Source organism: Chiloscyllium plagiosum, unplaced genomic scaffold, assembly GCF_037043375.1.
Source record: "Chiloscyllium plagiosum isolate Xiang-an unplaced genomic scaffold, Cpla_swu_hap1 HiC_scaffold_5, whole genome shotgun sequence".
NCBI lineage: Eukaryota > Metazoa > Chordata > Chondrichthyes > Orectolobiformes > Hemiscylliidae > Chiloscyllium > Chiloscyllium plagiosum.
In genome coordinates this window covers 31,504,558-31,526,343 of record NW_028270143.1, presented here as the reverse complement: position 1 = coordinate 31,526,343, position 21,786 = coordinate 31,504,558, and the positions used below count along the sequence as shown (strand labels likewise).

At 42.5% G+C, this 21,786-nt stretch overlaps 1 protein-coding gene across 1 annotated transcript in view; it reads left to right on the top strand.

Moving 5' to 3' along the window:
* LOC148149901 (dynein axonemal heavy chain 11-like) overlaps positions 1-21,786 on the top strand; it is a 170,439-nt gene that overhangs the window by 64,408 nt on the left and 84,245 nt on the right. Inside the window, exons 9-11 of the mRNA XM_087987077.1 lie at positions 10,261-10,377; positions 13,743-13,880; positions 18,135-18,259. Of these exons, the coding sequence (XP_087843203.1) occupies positions 10,261-10,377; positions 13,743-13,880; positions 18,135-18,259 (380 nt within the window). The remainder of the gene's footprint in view (positions 1-10,260; positions 10,378-13,742; positions 13,881-18,134; positions 18,260-21,786) is intronic.

Sequence of the window (21,786 nt, the reverse complement as noted above, 5' to 3'; positions counted from 1 at the left end):
GATGCTCAGATTATATTGTCATGTTAATTGCTAGTCTATTTTTATATTCTCTGTTAAACCTTCTAATTGCCCTCTCCATCTGTGAACTACTTTTAAAAATATTTAGTTTAATATTAAATGATCTTAAGTTGTTTTGTGCTTTAGAGAAGAAAAATGCAGCATCACTTTGCTTGTCTTTTTGGGTGAAGAATTAAGAATCCGAAGTGAATTTTGTACAATATGCTCTATTATGTTGTTAATGCTGATGAGGATTAACATTGAATGAAAATAATGCCAGTAAAATTTATCCCACTTTGATAAATGTTGCGAGCCAGAATGTGTTGTAGAAGGTAATAGTGCTGAAGGGATTAATGTTGAAAGTGCATTAAGCTCCACCCAACCTGATGGCGGGATAAGGCTTGGTTGGGGAAAGGCAGATGATTTTCAGGTTTGAATGGGACAGATCTATTATCCTTGGTCTCTCTATATTCTTAGTGACAATGTATATTATTCTAACAAAGCTTGTACCTGATTGCTATTGTACAATAAACTGCATCTAATTTAAAACACGAATATCAAGTAGTTTTCCTCCATACTTGATTTGCAACCTGTTGGGAAATGGTGACAGCAAATCTACCTTAAGGTTTACATTACATTATACATTATATTACATTACATTACAGTGTGGAAACAGGCCCTTCGGCCCAACAAGTCCACACTAACCCGCCGAAGCGCAACCCACCCATACCCCTACATTTACCCCTTACCTAACACTACGGGCAATTTAGTATGGCCAATTCACCAGACCTGCACATCTTTGGACTGTGGGAGGAAACCGGAGCACCCGGAGGAAACCCACGCAGACACGGGGAGAACGTGCAAACTCCACACAGTCGCCTGAGTCGGGAATTGAACCCGGGTCTCAGGCGCTGTGAGGCAGCAGTGCTAACCACTGTGCCACCGTGCCGCCCAAAGGTGATCAAGAGTCCAGCTAGCACAGATGACATGGTGCCACAGGGTCATCTGAAGATTTAATTTAGCTACATTATTACAATAGAATGCTAATTAAGTACTTAATGGTGCCATTTTGAAAACCTCTTCTCCATCAGTTAAATCCAAGCGAAAACCAGAAAGGTCTGGCATAGTTTACTTCCTCCAGGAGTTTTGTACATAATACTCTTTTGTATGCAGGATTGAACATTAACACAACCTGTTCCTGAGGTTAATGGTGTAGCCAACTTTGCAGTAGCATTTTAAAGAGATGCTATTTACGATCTTTATTGTTGTGACTCTTTGGCATGACCTACTGAATTGAATTGTTTTGTTTGGTCTGGTATCCTAGCATATGTGGTCTGCAGACATGAATTACTCAAGCATTACCTAGCAATGCAGGATCATTCATTGTACATCTTGTACAAATTACAATAAATTATGGGAAAAAATATAAACTTTGGAAAGTTCACATGAATTTTTCTCCATACTCAATAACAAAAAGGAATGGGATACATATTCACTTATGGAGACTTTATACAACTAATTCTTATTTTCTTTCTAATCGTGTGGTGGGGGAAACAGGAAACGTTGCCTCTGCTTTAACTTAATTCAATGTCATTCTGCCGTGGATAGTCGTAATCTCACATGTAAGCATCCAGCATCTGCAGGCAGAGAGAAGTGGCAGGAGGTTGACAGTGAATTCTTCCACCAACAAGGCCAGTAAACAGTTGTTTTCTTGAACTGCAAGCTCTATCTCTTTTCATAGCTTTTGTAAACTGAAACCACTGTGCCCTGCACCCCCACTCAACGCACTTCACTGCCCTAGAGGAATCATCTTCCTGGAACCGCTAACTGCTTCCTCCTACCCTTCAGAAACACGTATGCATATAAACAGTGATCCTGCAGGTCTCTCTGCAGGTTCTCTCCAGACTATCCAAGAAGGACAGATGTCCTCTTCCACAGGGACAGCAATCAGAGATTCTCTTACTTGACTAAGATTGCCTGGTCAAAAGAGTTGTTCAGAAGAGACCTGGCCACGACCACTGTCCTTGTGCCTTTACGCTGTCCTCCCCTGTCTTTGCCACTATAGGTGGTCTTCCTTCTCCTCGTACCCTCCCCTTTGCTTTGCACCCACCACCTTTAGTCTGTTGGAAAACAGGAGGCAGAAATTACTTGTGCACTACTCACTAATTCCCATTTAGTGAATGTTCATCCTCTGCAAATGAATGGTAAATTTTCCACCACCAGGCAACATGATGCTTGATGCAGGGCTGCAATGACACCAACTTTGTTTCAGAAACACAAGTTGATATTGGAAAATTGAAATTTTAATCCCCAAAATTATGTCCTCCTCTTGCCCACCTGCTTTCTTCCTTGACTCCGAGGGCGCCATTCAGTTACATCCTAATGTCTTCGATCAGTCCAGATACCTCACCTTTTTATCTTACCTATTCTTGCTGAATAATCATATGTTGTGTAACACTTGATTTGACTTAAAGACAGCCCTGATATTTGGCCAAAAAAAACTCCAATTGATGTCAAACCTGCCATGTTGCAAACTCAACCGTTCAAAGGTGACTGTTTAGCTTCTCATGATTGCACAGAATATTAAAAATTTGTTTTGGGTCATAATGTGCTGGGTTTTTTTCTGGTATAGTTGGTTTCCAGCCTGGTAGCTCTGTAATCAGTTGATGTACTGCAGTAAACATGCAGTGGTGTGATAAGCAACTGTGGATTTCAACCCCTTGAAATGTTATTCACTTGCAAGTCTACCCCTACAATTTGGTAAAACTTTGGCCTAGAAAGTGGACTTTAATATTAGTTATATATGGTACATTGTCACCTCGAATATTTAGTGTGCATTCTTGTCTTTTTTTTGAATAGGAATCCATTATTGCAACTGAGTCATTCTGCTATTGTCCCTCAGCTCAGCAGCCATCCTTCGTGAACATAGGAGGTATAGTTAGTATGTTTGTAGATAACACCAAAATTGGAGGTGTTGTGGACAGCGAAGAAGGCTACCTCAGCATACAACAGGATCTTGATCAGATGGGCTAATGGGCTGAGGAGTGGCAGATGGAGTTTAATTTCGATAAGTGTGAAGTGCTGCATTTTAGAAAGGTGAATCAGGGCAGGACTTCTAATGGTAAGGGCCTAGGGAGTGTTGTTGAACAGAGACCTTGGGGTGCAGGTGCACAGTTCCTTGAAAGTGGAGTCACAGGTAGATAGGATAGTGAAGAAGGCGTTTAGTATGTTTTCCTTTATTGGTCAGAGCATTGAGTATGGGAGTTGGGAGGTCATGTTGGAGCTGTACAGGACATTGATTAGGCCGTTTTTGGAATACTGTGTGCAATTCTGGTCTCCCTACTATAGGAAGGATGTTGTGAAACTTGAAAGGTTTCAGAAAAGGTTTTCAAGGATGTTGTCAGGTTTGGAGAGCTTGAGCTATAGATAAAGGCTGAATAGGCTGAGGCTGTTTTCCCTGGCGCATTGGAGGCTGAGGGGTGACCTTACAGAGGCTTATAAAATCATGAGGGGCATGGACAGGGCAAATAGACAAAGTATTTTCCCTGGCTTGATGGAGTCCAGAAATAGAGGGCATACCTTTAGGTTGAGAGGGGACAGGTTTAAAAGGGATCTAAGGGGCAACTTTTTCATGCAGAGAGTATTGCGTATATGGAATGAGCTGCTTGAGAAAGTGGTGGAGGCTGGTACAGTTACAGCATTTAAAAGGCATCTGGATAGGTGTATGAATAGGGAAGGTTGAAAGTGATATGGGTCAAGTGCTGGCAAACAGGACTAGATTAATTTAGGATATCTGGTCGGCATGGACGAATTGGACTGAAGGGTCTGTTTCCATGCTGTACATCTCAATGACTTTATCAGGCATTTCTACACATGCACTCTATAGCCATCTCAATATTTCCTGTGCTCCCATCCCCACTTTTCTCCCCTTCTATCTCAGAGCTACTTTTCATGCCAGTGCTGTTTGTCTCCCTCAGTGCTCCTTTAGCACCCTGTATTTCCTCTTTAATTTTTCATTTTGTCAATTTAAACCTATTTCTACAACAGTAGTTAACCTTCATGTGAAGACATTGAGTCATGTCCTGTTGAGCTGCAGCTCACCTGATTTGTGCAACCTTTCCTGTCCCAGAGTTGGTTGTAATATCCTAGAAATTTGGAATAATTCCTCCTCCATCATTTACTCCACACATGCATTAACTGGTTTTAATGTACCTGTATTTATTATTGTTTGGCAGTGTGACTAATTCAAGATTTCTATCTTTTGAGATTCTGCCCTTCTTCCTAAACCTTCATTGTGGGGGATAAGACAATGGTATTGAAATAGTCAATGTGAATTTGCATTAACGTCTCAATTGCAACTCTCCCCCAAACTAGTGACATCTCTCATTCTCTGGCAAATCAAGTACTTTAGCTGTGATGGAAACAGATGTGTTATCTTTGGCACCTGGTAGTCCTAAGGAATTATGCCTAATTAGTAAATGTAACTTGTCAATTATCTATCGTTGTCATGCTATGAACTGCCTCTTCCTATTAAGGCTCATTGGCGATCCATCTTCAATCATGATTAATTCAATAGGCTCTGACTCAGCAGAAAAAGGAAAGAGGGAGCAGCATTATACCCCAACGACAAACTATCAGTGATTGGTAACTGGAATCCAATATGACATGTAGTACTACCACTCCTTTCTGCCTGTTTCATTCTTTCCAGCCTGTCTGTATGTTATAGGTGTTCGCTCTTCCTGCACAAAGATGTTCTGAGCCCATTCAGTGATGTTCTTTATCCTGGAACTAAGGCACAATGGAAAGGCCAGTCTTCTCCCAACTGGCAAATTCCTCATGATGTCAGCATTTCTTCACTTCATTGTACCCAGCGAATGCAGTTATTTGTCACATGATGCTGTAGTTATGTTCTCTCTACCCTCATGGTGTAAACACTGTAGCTGATGTTCAGCACTGAAAGCAAGCTTGAATGTTCCCAGAGGGTTTAGCACTACCTGCCTTTGCCCACATTGCTGGATGGCCAACCATGAGCTGGCATTCTGAATTCTCCTTAGTTGCAAGGCTATCGCTACTTATTCAATCAAAATTTGTAATGCTTAACTTTTTAACTTTGTTCTCTCTTCTACTACTTTGTATGTAAGTTTTTTTGCACCTGTTACTCTGCACCTAAGTTGGCACCGCATGTGGTGCCATTGTACACTTTTCACTGTACTCCTGCGCTTCTGTATTTGAGTACATTTGATGGTAAAATCTAAATCTAAATCTAAACCTCACCTCCTGGAACATGTGCCCTGAGGAATTCATTCTCCCATTTGTCAGCCACTCCTGAAGCTTAGAAACTCTGAATCTTGAGTTTAGGTAACCAAGGATTCTTGCTGCATGTGTGGTGATTCAAGACACTTGAAGCCTCCTGGAATTTGTAAATGGTGTATGAATTGCCAGATTATTTTACTTAAAAACTGATGCTTGTTTTATAAATAAACTTTTAAAGTTAGTATTTTCTAATCTCCTATTTATTGCAATTTTATTTATATACTTTTAATTAATGCAGTCCAAATCTGTTTAATATTGGAAACCCCAAATTAGTTAATTTCGATTTTATTCCCTTGGAGCTAATTAACTGGTGTTTTTTTTTGTCTTTGTTTAAATTATTTTGTAATTCTTTCCCCTCTACAATGAATTGCCACTCTCTAAATTTGTGTTGTCAATCTGTACAACAAGCCACTCCATTCAGCAGATCCACTCAACTTTGTGCTCATGACTCATGCTTGTAGGACCTATTAACTTCATAACCATAGAAATAGAGTGTGATTTACTGAGAGATTGTAGATGTGCTACACTTAGCAAATTAATTTCTCATCCCAAATATAGTCAAATTATAATGAGGTCAGGCTGATTATATTAAATATGAGGTTGTGAATGAATTATTATTTTTGATTAGGTAGAGAAATATTTGGACATATTTCTTAATGTACTATTAGCCATTTGGAGCAGTGGATTGTAGAACTACTTCTGTATTTTGGGACTATCGTACTGTAGTTTCAATGCTGTATTTTTACAGTTAACGGATGGCACAGTAGCTCAGTGGTTAGCACTGCTGCCTCTCAGCGCCAGAGACCCAGGTTCGATTCCAACCTCAGCCAACTGTCTGTGTGGAGTTTGCACATTCTTCCCGTGTCTGCGTGGGTTTCCTCTGGGTGCTCCAGTTTCCTCCCACAATCCGAAGATGTGCAGGTTAGGTAAATAGGCCATGCTAAATTGTCCATAGCATTAGGTGCAGTAGTCAGAGGGAAGTGCGTCTGGGGGGGTGGGGCGGGGGGGAGGTTACTGTTCAGAGGGTCAGTGTGAACCTGTTGGGCAGAAGGGTCTGTTTCCACACTGCAGGGAATCTAATCTAATCTACTATTCTGATTTACTTGTTCTTGATACTCAGCAGCTTCGTTGAGATGATTGCTTGGAGTCCTTAAGTTGAAGTTGACATTTGTAAAATTAACTTTCTCAAGACAGTCTGATTTATAGACATTCCTTCCTAAATGTCTAAGATTTGTTGTTTTGCAGAATTGATTGTACCGGATTATTGCATTGAAAAAACTATTTGTCAAGGACTTTTGTGATGCTGTGGTCTTATTCCCAACTTCTGGGCCAGAAGGTCTGGTTTCAAGTTCACCCCACCCTGGAAATGTGTCATAACCTTGATTTTTTTAAATATAAAAAATAGCCTGTGGCAAGGCGTACCTGCTCTTGTACTTGAATTCTGTTAATATGAAGGCTGATGTACCATTTGCCTATTTCACTGCCTGCTGCACTGGCATGCTTACTTTCAATAACTGGTGCACGAGGGCACCTCGGTCTTATTGCACCAAACCGTCCCCAGTTTATCAGGATGCTGTGCTGGTAGCTGAAGAAAATTAGAAGTGAAAGCTGTGGTCTGCTGAGGCTTGGATCCCAGCCCACTGTTGTTCAACTTGGTGTTGAAGCCATTCAAAGCAGATTTACCCTACAACAAAAAAAGAAATTAATATGACATTCTTTTATACTTGGTTTTATGATGACTTTAAATAGACAAACACTGTGATGAAAACATAGACAAACGAACATCATTGCCATTTGCGAGTTTTGAGAAGATTTGTAGCTCAGATTGAGGTTTTGGATGTAGGTTTGCTCACTGAGCTGGAAGGTTCATTTCCAAATGTTTTACCTGAGGTCCACTGATGATGTTAACTAGTAGGATAACGAAACATCTAGAAATGAACCTTCCAGCTCAGCGAGCAAACCTACATCCAAAATCATTGCCTTTGCTAATGTTGTTAATAGTGATTTCTGTAGTGAATTGTGAAGAAGAGATTGAGGAATTGTAACAAGTCATCAGCTAAAGTGAGTGAGCAAGTTATGGTAGATACAGTTCAGGATAAGGATACATGAGTTAACAGTTGGAATAAAAGAATATAAAGTGTGAATATGGTCTGAACGGTGAGCATTGGAAGGGTATGATGGAGGATTGGTTAGAGGATGGGACCTGGTGGGAGTTATGTTTAGTGGTCCAATTGGATAAGACATGATAAAATTGGTTTGCAAAGGCAACTTAAAGCTCATTGGAATACTGGTTTTATGTGTACAGACATATCAAACATAAAAGCAGTAACCCTGAGTGTTTGAGCTGACTTTGAAATATTGCATTTACTTTTGGATGTCCCACATTAGGAAGGGTGTACTGGCATTGAGGAGAATCTAGCAATAATTGTCCAGGCTGCTGCATTTAATTGAGTTAAAAATCACACAATACCAGATTATAGTCCAACAGGTTTATTTAGAAGCAATAGCTTTCGAGGTGCTGCCTCTTCATTAGGTGGTTGGCGAACAGGACCATAAGACGCAGAATTTAAAGCAAAAGAGTTACAGTGTCATGGAGCTGTAATGATATATTAAACAAGTTTAGATAAAGTCTTTCATCTTTTAGAATGGGATGTGCTAGTTTCAGTTCTTTTAATATGTAAACCCCAAGCTCCTTTTAAGTTACATTCTCAAGATAGCTTCAGCTTTTCTATCAATGGGTGCCATCTCGACTCAGACAATGCATTAAAGGTGTGAGGTTAAAGTCTGTCTGTGGTCGCAATGCTGAGTCAGACTGGTTCTATTTCTAAAGTGGGACTTACAGAATATTACTTGGATTTATGCAGTTTTTGAGCAAAATAAAATGTAATTCTGCAAATACAAATTCACCGCATAAACTTTTATGTGTGCGTGTGCAGGAGAGACAGGATTTGTGCAGGTGGATGTGAGTGCAGGTGAAAGAGTGTGTGTAAGCTTGGTCCAGTATATGTGTGTGTGTGTGTGTGTGGTGGGCTATAAGCCTGTGAGAGGTTGCGTACATGGGTGAGAGTGCGGGGGGTGCATATTTGTGTGCATGAAAGAAAGCTTATGAATGAGAGAGGGTCTGCGTGAATGTCAAAGTACGTAGGAATGTGTGTGAGAGAGAGAGTGTATAGTTCACTTGGGGTCACCTGTAGTGTGACCTGAACCCAAGGTCCCAGTTAAGGCCATCCACATGGGTACTGAACTTGGCTATCAGCCTCTGCTCGGCCACTTTTTGTTGTGGCTTGTCCTGAAGTCCGCCTTAGAGGATGGTTACCTGAAAGTCTGAGGCCGAATGTCCCAGACTGCTGAAGTGTTCCCCGACTGGGAGGGAACACTCCTGCCTGATGATCGTTGTGCGTTGCCTATTCATCCTTTGCCATAGCATCTGCTTGCTCTTACCAATGTGCCATGCCACAGGGCATCCTTGTCTGCATCTGGATGGGTACATGAATTGGAAGGGTTTAGAGGGATATAGGCCAAGTGCTGGCAAATGGGACTAGATTAGGTTGGGATGTCCAGTAGGCATGGGCGAGTTGGACTGAAGGGTTTGTTTCCGTGCTGTACATCTCTGTGACTTTAAGTGGTAAGATGATTTTCATGATGCCTTCCTGGAATAAGAGAAGTATCCTATCTTGACAGACAAAATAAATTGGGCCTGCATTCTGTGGAGTTCAAACGAATGAGAAATGATGTCATTGAATCATACAAGATTCTGAATTGCTGGGGAGTGCCCACTGTAAAGGCACCATAGTAGGGTAAAGGACCAATCATTTAGTATTGGGATGAGGAAAACATTTTTGATCCAGAAATTTATAGGTGTTCCATGGTCAAGTGTGTTAACAACTGACTGAGAATAATAGGTTTTTATTCTCTTAAGGAATTGAGGAATGTGGGGAGTCAGCAGAAAGTGATGCAAATGCCAGGAGACCATGACTGTATTGTTGAGGGAGTAGGCTCAAGGAGCCAAATGGTTTTACGTTTTGCCTGTTTCTCATCATTTTATCCACCGTTGTTACATTCATGGTTCATGTCTAAAAGCAAATAAAACTTTAGAAAGTTCTTAGCCTCAACTTTGTGTTCATTCTACGCTTTTAAAATGATAACTGCTGTAACTGTCATAGATGACATTAGCCTCGAGTGAACTGAAAGTACAGTTTTTTGATGTCAAAAATTTGTTGAAAGGATTATTTTTAAATAGAAAACTACAACAATGCAATAGAAGTATTTTTTGGCAATTGGTAATGATGCATTAAAAATCATTTTTAAAACTCTTCCAAAATAATGTTATGAGAGAGGTTGAACAGGCTGGGGCTGTTTTCCTGGAGTGTCGGAGGCTGAGGGGTGACCTTATGGAGGTTTATAAAATCATGAGGAGCATGGACAGGATAAATAGACACGGACTCTTCCCTGGGGTGGTGAGTCCAGAACCAGAGGGCATAGGTTTAGGGTGAGAGGGGAAAGATATAAAAGAGACCTAAGGGACAACTTTTTCACGCAGAGGGTGGTCCATGTATGGAATAAGCTGCCAGAGGATGTGGTGGAGGCTTGTATAATTGCAAAATTTAAAAGGCATCTGGATGGATATATGAATAGGAAGGGTTTGGAGGGATATGGGCCGGGTACTGGCAGGTGGGACTAGATTGGGTTGGGATATCTGGTCAGTATGGACAAGTTGGACCAAAGGGTTTGTTTCCATGCTGTACATTTCTATGATTCTATGACTCTATCAAACAAAATTTGTTTGTCAGACATTAGGATTTGACTGTCAACAGAAAATCAAATTTTTCCGGCCTTTTGTGCTCACATTCCTTTAATATTGATTATTTTTAGAATACTTTCATAAAGCAGATTATCCACTCAGATTGGTTAGGTTTAGTTGACTTAATTTTGATGCATTCTGCCTGACAGGATTTTGAAAAAGACTACAATATGTTTAAAGAACAAATTGTGGATTTTGATCGGCAGCTTGGGACCATTCTGTGTGCAGCATTTCAAGATTGCTCCGGGTTGGAGGCTGCTTTTAAGGTATGGATTTGTTTAAAATGACAAGTAGAAAAAAAAACTGTTGTTGCTTTTTAAGTTACATTTTTTCTATTTTATTGTTTTGATGTATGAGTTTGAGTTCCCATGCTTGAATAAACATTTTGAACATTTACCTTTATACAAAAGAGTTAATTGTGTAGATATGCATTAATCATGCCTCACAAACTTGACTGAGTTTTTTGAAGAAGTAACAAAGAGGATTGATGAGGGCAGAGCACTAGACGTGATCTATATGGACTTCAGTAAGGCTTTCAACAAGGTTCCCCATGGGAGACTGGTTAGCAAGGTTGAATCTCATGGAATACAAGGAGAACTAGCCATTTAGATACAGAACTGGCTCAAAGGTAGAAGACAGAGGGTGGTGGTGGAGGGTTGTTTTTCATACTGGAGGCTTGTGACCAGTGGAGTGCCACAAAGATTGGTGCTGGGTGCACTACTTTTCGTTATTTATGTAAATGATTTTGATGTGAGCATAAGAGGTAGAGTTGGTAAATTTGTAGATGACCCCAAAATTGGAGGTGTAATGGACAGCAAAGATTGTTACCTCAGATTACAATGGGATGTTGGTCAGATGGGCCAATGGGCTGAGAAGTGGCAGATGGAGTTTAATTTAGATAAATGCGAGGTGCTGCATTTTTGGAAAGTAAATCTTGGCAGGACTTAATGGTCAGGTCCTAGGGAGTGTTGCTGAACAAGGAGACCTTCGAGTACAGGTTCATAGCTCCTTGAAAGTAGAGTCACAGGTAGATAGGATAGTGAAGAAGGTGTTTGGTATGCTTTCCTTTATTGGTCAGAGGATTGAGTACAGGAGTTGGGAGGTCATGTTGCAGCTGTACAGGACATTGGTTCGGCCACTGTTGGAATATTGCGTGCAATTCTGGGCTCCTTCCTATCGGAAGGATGTTGTGAAATTTGAAAGGGTTCAGAAAAGATTTACAAGGATGTTGCCAAGTGTTGGAGGATTTGAGTTATAGGGAGAGGCTGAACAGGCTGGATCTGTTTTCCCTTGAACCTTGGTGCTGAGGGGTGACCCTATAGACATTTATAAAATCATGAGGGGTATGGATAGGGTAAATAGACAAAGTCTTTTCCCTAGAGTCGGGGAGTCCAGAACTAGAGGGCATAGGTTTCGGGTGAGAAGGGAAAGATTTAAAGGAGACCTAAGGGCCAACTTTTTCATGCAGAAGGTGGTGCATGTATGAATTGAGCTGCCAGAGGAAGCGATGGAGACTGGTGCAATTGCAATATTTAAAAGGCATCTGGATGGGTATATGAATAGGAAGGGTTTGGAGGGATATGGGCTAAGTGTCAGCAAATCAGATTAGATTAGGTTAGGATATCTGGTCGGCATGGACAAGTTGGACTGGAGGGTCTGTTTCCGTGCTGTATATCTTTGTGGCCCCAAATCTCCAAGTTATGTAAAGATTACTTTTTTGAACTGTGGAATAAAAATTGGGAAAACGTGTTTTAAACCAAGGAAGGCATGCAAGAAAATGTTTGCGGTCTTCAAAATAAGTTACTGGAGCACCTTGTGAATTTTATATATACAATGCCATATTGTTTGAACAATGATGTGGAATTACAGACAACCTACGAATGTTTAGTTTTCCCAGTGGTGCTCTTCGGCTGGCTTTTCAATTAGCACCAATTGTTTTGTGCTCCGCATTGTAACAGCCACTTGATTGACTCCTGGGCAGATGGCTACAATCCTGGATATGGGCAATTCAGCCTGGGAAGATTAAAGAATCTATCTCTGTCTCTCTCACTCCTGCATGAAAACATTTAAAAGTTTTCAAAACGTCCTGAGTGGTTAGCTATTTTCCTTTTATCTGTAAGCTATTAACTCTGCAATCCCCTGATAGAAGGGAAAAGGTATCTTCAGAGGCACTGTATCCTCAACCAATGAATGAAGGACTGAGAAATGGTGTATCCACAGCCTCACACCATCAATAGAGTCACCAAGGAATTGAAATGAATCAAAAGAAGCCCAAAAAGAAAACTCTATGTCTATGACCTGGACTTCTTTGTTTCCTGCACCGATTCCTGGGGAAAACCGCTGTCTACCATCTTTTCATCAGAAAAATAACCACTTGTCATAGCTCATTGTTTTCTGTGCCTCACCAATTTTTCATCTGAGCTAAGACTGACTCTTCTATTCCACAAACCTCAGATTTTTAATCAGGCTTTTACTTGGCACTTAGTCAAAGGACTTCTTAAAATCCATGTAGGCAACAACCATTTCATTCACTTTGGAAACCTTCCTCATTATTTCATCAAATAATTCAACTAAATTTGTAAAACACAATCTGTCTTTGCTTTCCCCCCCCTAATTATTGCTTCAAAAACCTTATCGTCCTCTGAAGATAAACTGACTGGCCATTGGTTACTAGGAATGTCTTTACAGCCTTCCTTGAGTACGGATGTCATATTTATAATTCTCCAAACCTTGGGCATTCCCCTGGTATCTGGCAATGGTTGAAAAATGATAACATGACCTTCTGCTTTCTTGACATCCACTTCCTTTAGCAATCTGAGTGTACGTCCTACTTTTACCTTTCTCTCTAAGTGCTGCATAGCTGTTTTCTTTTTGTTTTTGCTACTGATGTGTGTCACTATATTTGGCTGAGTTCCTTTGTCTGGCAGAATATTCTGCATCTCTCCATCTTGTACCCTGGCACCAGAGTGTTTATTAACATGGAGGGATCATAATATTAGTTACACAAACAATTGTCATTTCCCGAACTATGAGATCTCCTACACAACAACTCCTTGCTGTTCCATTGTGTGCTTCCATGCCCACTAGTGATTTGAGTTGGTCTGCACTTTTTAAGGCTTCTTAAGTTATAGAACAATCTATCAGAACTCATTAATTTATTGTGTTGTTGTCTTACCATCAAGTACATTCCAAAGCATAGAATCTTGATGTGGACAGGTCTGCAGCTACAGAATTATACAGAATTGCAACTATATTTGCATATTAGTTTCTCTCTTCGTGAAGTACCAGAGATATTTCCCACAAACTAAATGTAAGATTTGACTATGCTGCTTATGGAGTCCCTTGATACTACTGTCAATGTGGTGATAGTGCTGCATTCTTTGTACAGTGCTTTAACCACCTTTTGCCTGTAATCAAAACAATAATAATAGCCAAAAATGAGGGCTATGAAGGATGTGAAGGGCTTCATTGTACAGCATTTTACAGTAATTGCAAATACTTTTTTTACGTTCTGTAAAGTTACAGTATAAATAAGTAGCCCATGTCATACCGAATCCATAACTTGGTTTCACTACACTGCAATAATTGCAAGCAAAAATATTCATCATTGTTTATCTGTTTTCTCCCAAAGCTTCTAGCTGTATTTGGTGCTTTCCTGGATAGGCCCACCATTAAGGAGGTTTTTAGTCCAAAGTACTTTACTTTGCTGGAGATGTTTGATCAAGAACTGGACAGATGTAAATGTTTATTTGATAAGCATGTAGAGCAGGTATGTTTCATATAGATGTTTCATAGTGATGTTGTTTTAGTTAAAATAGCCTTTATTAAATATTAAGTCTTCCTTTATGACATCTGACCCTTTCCATTGTGCCATTGTTCTGACAGAACATCTGTATTGGAATTCCCGACTCCTCCAGAGTTTTGCTGACAGTCTTACCTGATAATATGGGAAGTTCAATGAAGGAGGGGGAAAAAAAACCTAATTTATTTGGCGCTTTGGATCTACTCCACCATTCAATAAGATCGTGGCTGATCTGATTTTGGTCTTAACTCCATTTTTCGCTTATGCGTCATTATCATAGATTTTTGATTGACAAGGGAAACACTCTTCCTCCTCCTTGAATGTGCTCGATGACTCTCATCCTCCTCCAAACAGCCAACTTACTGTGCAAGACAATTCCAAACATGTGATGTATGTGGGAAGCTTTATATGGCTGAACTGCTGAGCGGGAATTGTCTTGGCTGAAAACTGACTAAAAATCCTATTCCACATTTAATTTTTCCCTTTCAGAATGGGTAAATTAATCTCTGAGTGAAGTGCTTCCAAGTCAGACCTTGAATGATGCAGAGAGAATTTTTTTTTAAAATTCATTCTCTTAATGTAATATGGTTGGTAAGGATGGCACCTATATTATACATTCTGTTGATGGAAGCTTTACTTCTCAAACTGCTGCAATTTGTGTGGTGTACTTTAAATCACAATGTTTTAAAGTACGCACTTCCACTGCCAATCCAGGAATGGCAACATATGTCAAAGACTCTCAGGTATCCTGTTAGGAATCAAGATCCTAATTTCATAAAAATGTTTATGAAATTGAGAAAGTAAAGCAGCATTTTGCCAGTGATTAACTTGAAACATTTTGTTTTTCTGTGGACAAACCTCTTCCTTCCCTAAAATATTGTGAGAATCATAGAACTTTGGTCTGGAATGCACCCTGTTGGCAACTTTAATGATTAGCTCAGACATTTGCAGAATACATCTTAATGAAAGTGCAAAGAATGCTTTTGAGATCACATGTCAATTTGATGCATGAGCAGTGAGAATGCAAAGAAGAAATAGGCCTTTCTAATGCTTTCAATATGGAATATCAGATTTGTCGTAGCAGAAAGTAATCCCTGCCAGAATGAGGTCTGTTTAGAGTATTTTCTGAAGCATGAGCATCATTTATGTCCAAATATACTTCAGTGATAAAAGTTTTAAAATGGCCGACGATCTCCATGTAACCAATGCCACAAGGGGAAAATGTGGCCAGTGGCAGTACTCCAGGAACTGGTTGTTGGAGGTGATTCTGAAAGATAGGATTGATATGCATTTGGAGAGGCAAGGACTGGTTAGGGACAGTCAGCATGATTTCATGGGTGGGAAGTCAATTTCCCCAGTTTCCTCATCTCCCCTCCTCCCATCTCATCCCAGATCCAACCCTCCAACTTTGCACTGCGGTCTTGAACTGTTTGACCGCTTCATCTTCCTTCCCACCTATCCGTTCCACCCTCTACTCTGACCTATCACCATCACCCCTCACCTGCATCTACCTATCGCCTTCCCAGCAACCTTACCCTCAGCCCCACCCCTCTCCTATTTCTCTCACAACCACCCATCCCACATTCCTGATGAAGGGTTTATGCTCGAAATGTTGATTCTCCTGCTCCTCGGATGCTGCCTGAACTGCTGTGCTTTTCCAGCGCCATGCTTTTCGACTCTGATCTCCAGCATCTGCAGTCCTCACTTTCTTCTGGGTGGGAAATCATGTCTCACAAACTTGATTTAGTTTTTTGAGAATGTAACCAAGAAGCTTGGTGAAGGCAGAGTGGTAAATATTGTATATGTGGAATTTAGTTAAGCCTTTGACAAGATTCTACATGGTAGACTAATTCGTAAAGTTAGAACGCGTGGGATTCAGGGTGAGCTTACCAGTTGGAAACAAAAATAGCTTAATGATGGGAGACAGAGAGTGATGGTAGAGGGTTGTTTTTCAGGCTGGGGATCTGAGACCAGTGGTCTTCCACAGGGATCAGTGCTGGCTCCACTTCAGTTTGTCATTTATATAAATGATTTAGATGAGAATATGGAAATCATGGTTAGTAAGTTTGTGTATGACACCAGGATTGGTGGTACAGTGGACAGTGAAGAAGGTTATCTAATACCAAAAGCTCTAAGTCAATTGGGTCAATGTGTTGAAGGGTGGCAAATGCAGATTAATTTGGCTAAATGCGAGGTATTATCTTTCTTAAAGCGTACAAAGACAAGACTTATGACAAGTAGGCCATGGGAAGTGTTGTAGATCAGAAAGACCAAGCATTTCAGGTACATAATTTTTTGAAGTTTGCATCACATATAGATAAGGTCGTTAAGAAGGCATTTTAGAAGAGTTTTACCGGAATGTTGCCGGGAATGGAGAGTTTGAGTTATAAAGAAAGGCTGGGATTTCTCTCACTGGAGCATAGGAGGTTTATAAAATCATGAGGAGTGTAAATAAAGTGGACGACAGGTGTCTTTTCCCGAGAGTGGGGATTTCAAGACTAGCGGGCATATTTTTAAGGTGAAAGGCGAAAGATTTTCAAAAAGACTTGCGAGGTTATTTGTTTTAGACAGTGGTTTGTGTGTGGAATGAATTTGCTGAGGAAGTGGAGGAATCGGGTACAGTTACAATGTTAGAAAGACATTTAGGTAAGTACATGAATAAGAAATGTTTGGAGGGATATGGGCAACTCGCAGACAAATGAAGCTGTTTTAGTTTGGGACTATGGTCAGCGTGGACTGGTTGGACTGAAGGGTCTGTTTCCATGCTATATGTTTCTGTGGCTGTATAAAATTGGTCTCTTGGCCTCATTCGGTTACGACCAGCAAAATGTAAGTGCCAGTCACAGCCCCAGAGGCACTTGCTGGTCATATGGGATAGCATGATTGACCAGTGTCCTTGGAAGAATTTCCAGAGCATTTGAGTGGGGCTCATGGTGCCCGACAACTGGACTGGCTGTGAGATTTTCTTCTTTGGTGGCAACACCAACAGTTGTTTTAAACTTAGAGTGTTACAAAAAGTAAGATTTGCATTTATTTGGTATAATCCAAGATGACATCTCCTATGAGGAATACATGCTTTACAGATGCGAAAATGAGTCACTGCACTCAAAATATTAACCTTTGTTTCTTTGTTCACGGATGCACCCAGACTGGCTCGTTTCTCCAGTCACTTATTGTTTTATTTCAGGGGTCCAGCACTTGCAATTGTTAGCTTTTAGATACAATGGAATTATTTCCACAGGATGGGGAGTCTAGTACTTGAGCCCAAAAATTAGAACTCAGGAATGAAATTAGATAATTCCACAAAAGGTTGATAGAAACTTGCATTCTATGCAAACACCAATTGATGCCAAATCAAATTTGAATCTGACATCTGGCTTTTTGTTTCCAGGAGGAATCAAAGAAAATGGATTGGGATGGATAATAGTGTCAGATTGTAGATCTCTTTGCACTGTGTCACAGGTTCAAAGGGTAAATTGACTTTTTCATGTTTTCCTGAAAACTGATTTAACTGCAGTCAGTGTGTCTGTTGTACTCAGATGTTACAAAGACAAAGACACAACTATGTACCCCATAGTTGAATATTCCTGTTTCAACTGCATTTCCTGTGGAGGAGATGTAAGCTACTTAATTGTTCATGTGATATGGTTGTTGATGGCTGGGCTAGTGTTTATGGTCCATCCTTTCGTGCTGTGGAGAAGATGCTGCTAAATTTGGCTTCTTGAACCACTTATGCTTGGGATTGTAGGTCCATCCGCAGATAGTAAGGGAATGTCAGGACTTTGACCCACAAACAGTAAAGAAATGACAGCGTAGTTCCAAGTGAGGGTGGTGTTTGGCTTGAAGCAGAACTTGCAGGTGGTGTTGTTCCTATGCCCCTTGTCCTTCCATGTGGTAGAGGTTGTGTGTTCCAAATGGGCTGTTAGAGGTCTGTGAGTAAACTATTCAACTGCTAGGTGTCTCTTGTATGTTTTGAACAAGATGTAGTGAAATCCAATTACTGTAACTTGTTTTATTATATACATTTTTAATTATTCTCTCCACATTTCACTTTGCTTTTAGTGTGTGGGATGCAGATTTCAGCTTTAAAACTGTTAGTGTAATGAGTTTATTGACTAATAAAGTGTAAAAAAATGTGAAATTAATGAAGTGATCTATTTTTAGGGCTGAAAATAAGGAGTAGGGTTTGTTTAATTGTATGTCTGTGTATCTGACAAATAGGAGCTGAAAGGTGCTGTGTTATTAAACAAGAACATGTCTTCAACTTCAGGAAACTTAAAATGGGCCAAAGAACTTAAGGAAAGGATTCAGATACCTTGGTCAAATTTCAGGCTTATTGATCACATGTAAGTGTCATGACTTCCGTGTATAAAGCCATTAAATAATTGAACATTTCTGCGGAATATCTGTCCTAATATTTCTTCATTATAAGTTAATGTTAGGTTACAACATTCAGTAGTTACTCATAGCTGTTGCTATGATATAACGGAAGAAATGCTTATGTTATGTAGCTCATGTACGTTTTGGCCATTTGTGTGTAAATCTATGTTTATTTGCTTCTGTTCATGTACAGTTCCTTTGGGAAATAGACTGTAAAGGTTATTAGATTACTTACAGTGTGGAAACAGGCCCTTCGGCCCAACAAGTCCACACCGCCCCGCCGAAGCGCAACCCACCCATGCCCCTACATTTACCCCTTACCTAAGGCTACGGGCAATTTAGCATGGCCAATTCACCTGACCTGCACATCTTTGGACCGTGGGAGGAAACCGGAGCACCCGGAGGAAACCCACGCAGACACGGGGAGAACGTGCAAACTCCACACAGTCAGTCGCCTGAGGCGGGAATTGAACCCGGGTCTCTGGCGCTGTGAGGCAGCAGTGCTAACCACTGTGCCACCGTGCCGCCCACAATCAGAACCAATACTGGCAAAACATCTCATACAGTCACACTTGGGGAAGCTGCATTGTATTGTTGAGAGATGGCAGCTTGAATTAATATTGCTGATTGGCATCTTTTGTGGGATTCTGGATTAGTGGTGCTGGAAAAGCACAGAAGTTCAGGCAGCATCCGAGGAGCAGTAAAATCAACGTTTCGGGCAAAACCCTTCATCAGGAATATAAGCAGAGAGCCTGAAGGGTGAAGAGATAGATGAGAGGAGGGTGGAGGTGGGGAGAAAGTAGCATAGAGTACAATAGGTGAGTGGGTGTGGGGATGAAGGTGATAGGTCAGGGAGGAGGGTGGAGTGGATAGGTGAAAAAGAAGATAGGCAGGTAGGACAAGTCATGGGGACAGTGCTGAGCTGGAAGTTTGGAAATGGGGTGAGGTAAGGGAAGGGGAAATGAGGAAACTGTTGAAGTCCACATTGATGCCCTGAGCTTGAAGTGTTCCGAGGCGGAAGATGAGGCGTTCTTCCTCCAGGCGTCGGGTAGTGACGGAGCGACGGTGAAGGAGGCCCAGGACCTCCATGTCCTCAGCAGAGTGGGAGGGGGAGTTGAAATGTTGGGCCACAGGGCGGTGTAGTTGATTGGTGCGGGTGTCCCAGAGATGTTCCCTAAAGTGCTCTGCGAGGAAGCGTCAAGTGTCCCCAATGTAGAGGAGACCGCGTCGGGAGTAACAGATACAATAAATGATATTGGTGGATGTGAAGGGAAAACTTTGATGGATGTGGAAGGCTCCTTTAGGGCCTTGGATGGAGATGAGGGAGGAGGTGTGGGCGCAGGGTTTGCAATTCCTGCGGTGGCAGGGGAGGGTGCCAGGACGGGAGGGTGGTTTGTTGGGGGAGCGTGGACCTGACTAGGTAGTCACTGAGGGAACGGTCTTTGCGGAAGGGAGTAAGGGGTGGGGAGGGAACTATATCCCTGGTGGTGGGGTCCGTTTGGAGGTGGCGGAAATGTCGGTGGATGATTTGGTTTATGCGAAGGTTGGTAGGGTGGAAGGTGAGCACCAGGGGGGTTCTGTCCTTGTTACGGTTAGAGTGGTAGGGTCTGAGGGCGGAGGTGCGGGATGTGGACGAGATGCGTTGGAGGGCACCTTTAACCATGTGGGTAGGAAAATTGCGGTCTCTAAAGAAGGAGGCCACCTGGTGTATTCTGTGGTGAAACTGGTCCTCCTGGGTGCAGATACGATGGAGGCAGAGGAATTGAGAATACAGGATGGCATTTTTGCAGGAGGTAGGGTGGGAAGAGATGTAATCCAGGTAGCTGTGGGAGTCGGTGGGTTTGTAAAAAATGTCGGAGTCAAGTCGATCGTCATTAATGGAGATGGAGAGATCCAGGAAGGGGAGGGAGGTGTCAGAGATGGTCCAGGTAAATTTAAGATCAGGGTGGAATATGTTGGTGAAGTTGATGAATTGCTCAACCTCCTCGCGGGAGCACGAGGTGGCGCCAATGCAATCATCAGTGTAGCGGAGGAAGAGGTGGGGAGTGGTGCCGGTGTAATTACAGAAGATCAACTGCACTACGTAGCCAACAAAGAGACAGGCATAGCTGGGGCCCATACGGGTGCCCATGGCTATCCCTTTGGTCTGGAGGAAGTGGGAGGATTCGAAGGAGAAATTGTTAAGGGTGTGGACCAGTTCGGCCAAATGAATGAGCGTGTCGGTGGAAGAGTACTGTTGGGGACATCGGAATAGGAAGAAACGGAGGGCTTGGAGGCCCTGGTCATGGCGGATGGAGGTGTAGAGTGACTGGATAACCATGGTGAAGATGAGGCGTCGGGGGCTGGGGAAACAGAAGTCTTGGAGGAGGTGGAGGGCGTGGGTGGTGTCTCGAACGTATGTGGGGAGTTCCTGGACGAGTGGGGGATAGGACAGTGTTGAGGCAGTCAATGTCCCGGTGGCAGTTGGAAATGAAGAGGTCGAGGGCAAGTAATATGCCAGCATGGGGTGTCCAGAAGATTCCCCCGGCCTCTGAAACTTCTCGGATGCCATTAGCCATGCGGCTGGTGCAGCTGCCACCCCCACGCTGATTGATGACGTCACTTCCGCCCCCATCATGGCTGCTTCCACAATCACTTCCGCCCCTCACAATTCCACATGCACCACACGTGACATCACTTCCGCCCCTCACATCATCGCTGATGTCACACGCTCCGTGACGTCGGCCCCCCCACTGCCGTGTTTGCTACAACTTCCCCCCGCCCCACCAACGCCACTCACCTGCATTCTGCTGATCTGCTCCCCACAGATCCCACTGTCACCATCCCCGCCTCCCCAGAACCCTGAGGGGAACACCACCCCTCTCATGACTCTCTCCCCATTCCTCCCACCGCCACACCCACTCCAGTTACAGCTCCGCCCCTACTCCCAACTCCACACCCACACCAGATCCCAGCTCCCAGCCCTTCCGAGTTTTCACCACCCCTCCAGATCTCCCCCTCACTGAGGATGAACAATCAGTCCTCAGCAAAGGACTCACCTTCATCCCCCTCCGTCTCCGCATCAATGAATTTAATACACGCCGTGACGTCAAACACTTCTTCCGCCGCCTCCACCTCCGAGCTCACTTTCTCAATCAGGACTCCCGCCCACCTTCCGAGGACCCCTTCGCCCATCTCCAACACACTGCATCCACCTGGACACCCCGTGCTGGCCTATTACCTGCCCTCGACCTCTTCATTTCCAACTGCCGTCGGGCCATTAACTGCCCCAACCTGTCTACCCCCCTCCCCCACTCCAACCTCTCACCCTCACAACGCGCAGCCCTCCACTCCCTCTGCTCCAATCCCAACCTCACCATCAAACCAGCAGATAAAGGGGGCGCAGTGGTAGTCTGGCGCACTGACCTCGACACCGCTGAAGCCAGATTCCAACTCGAGGACACCTCCTCCTACTGCCCCCTCGAGTATTACCCCACCCCCCATCACCAAACCA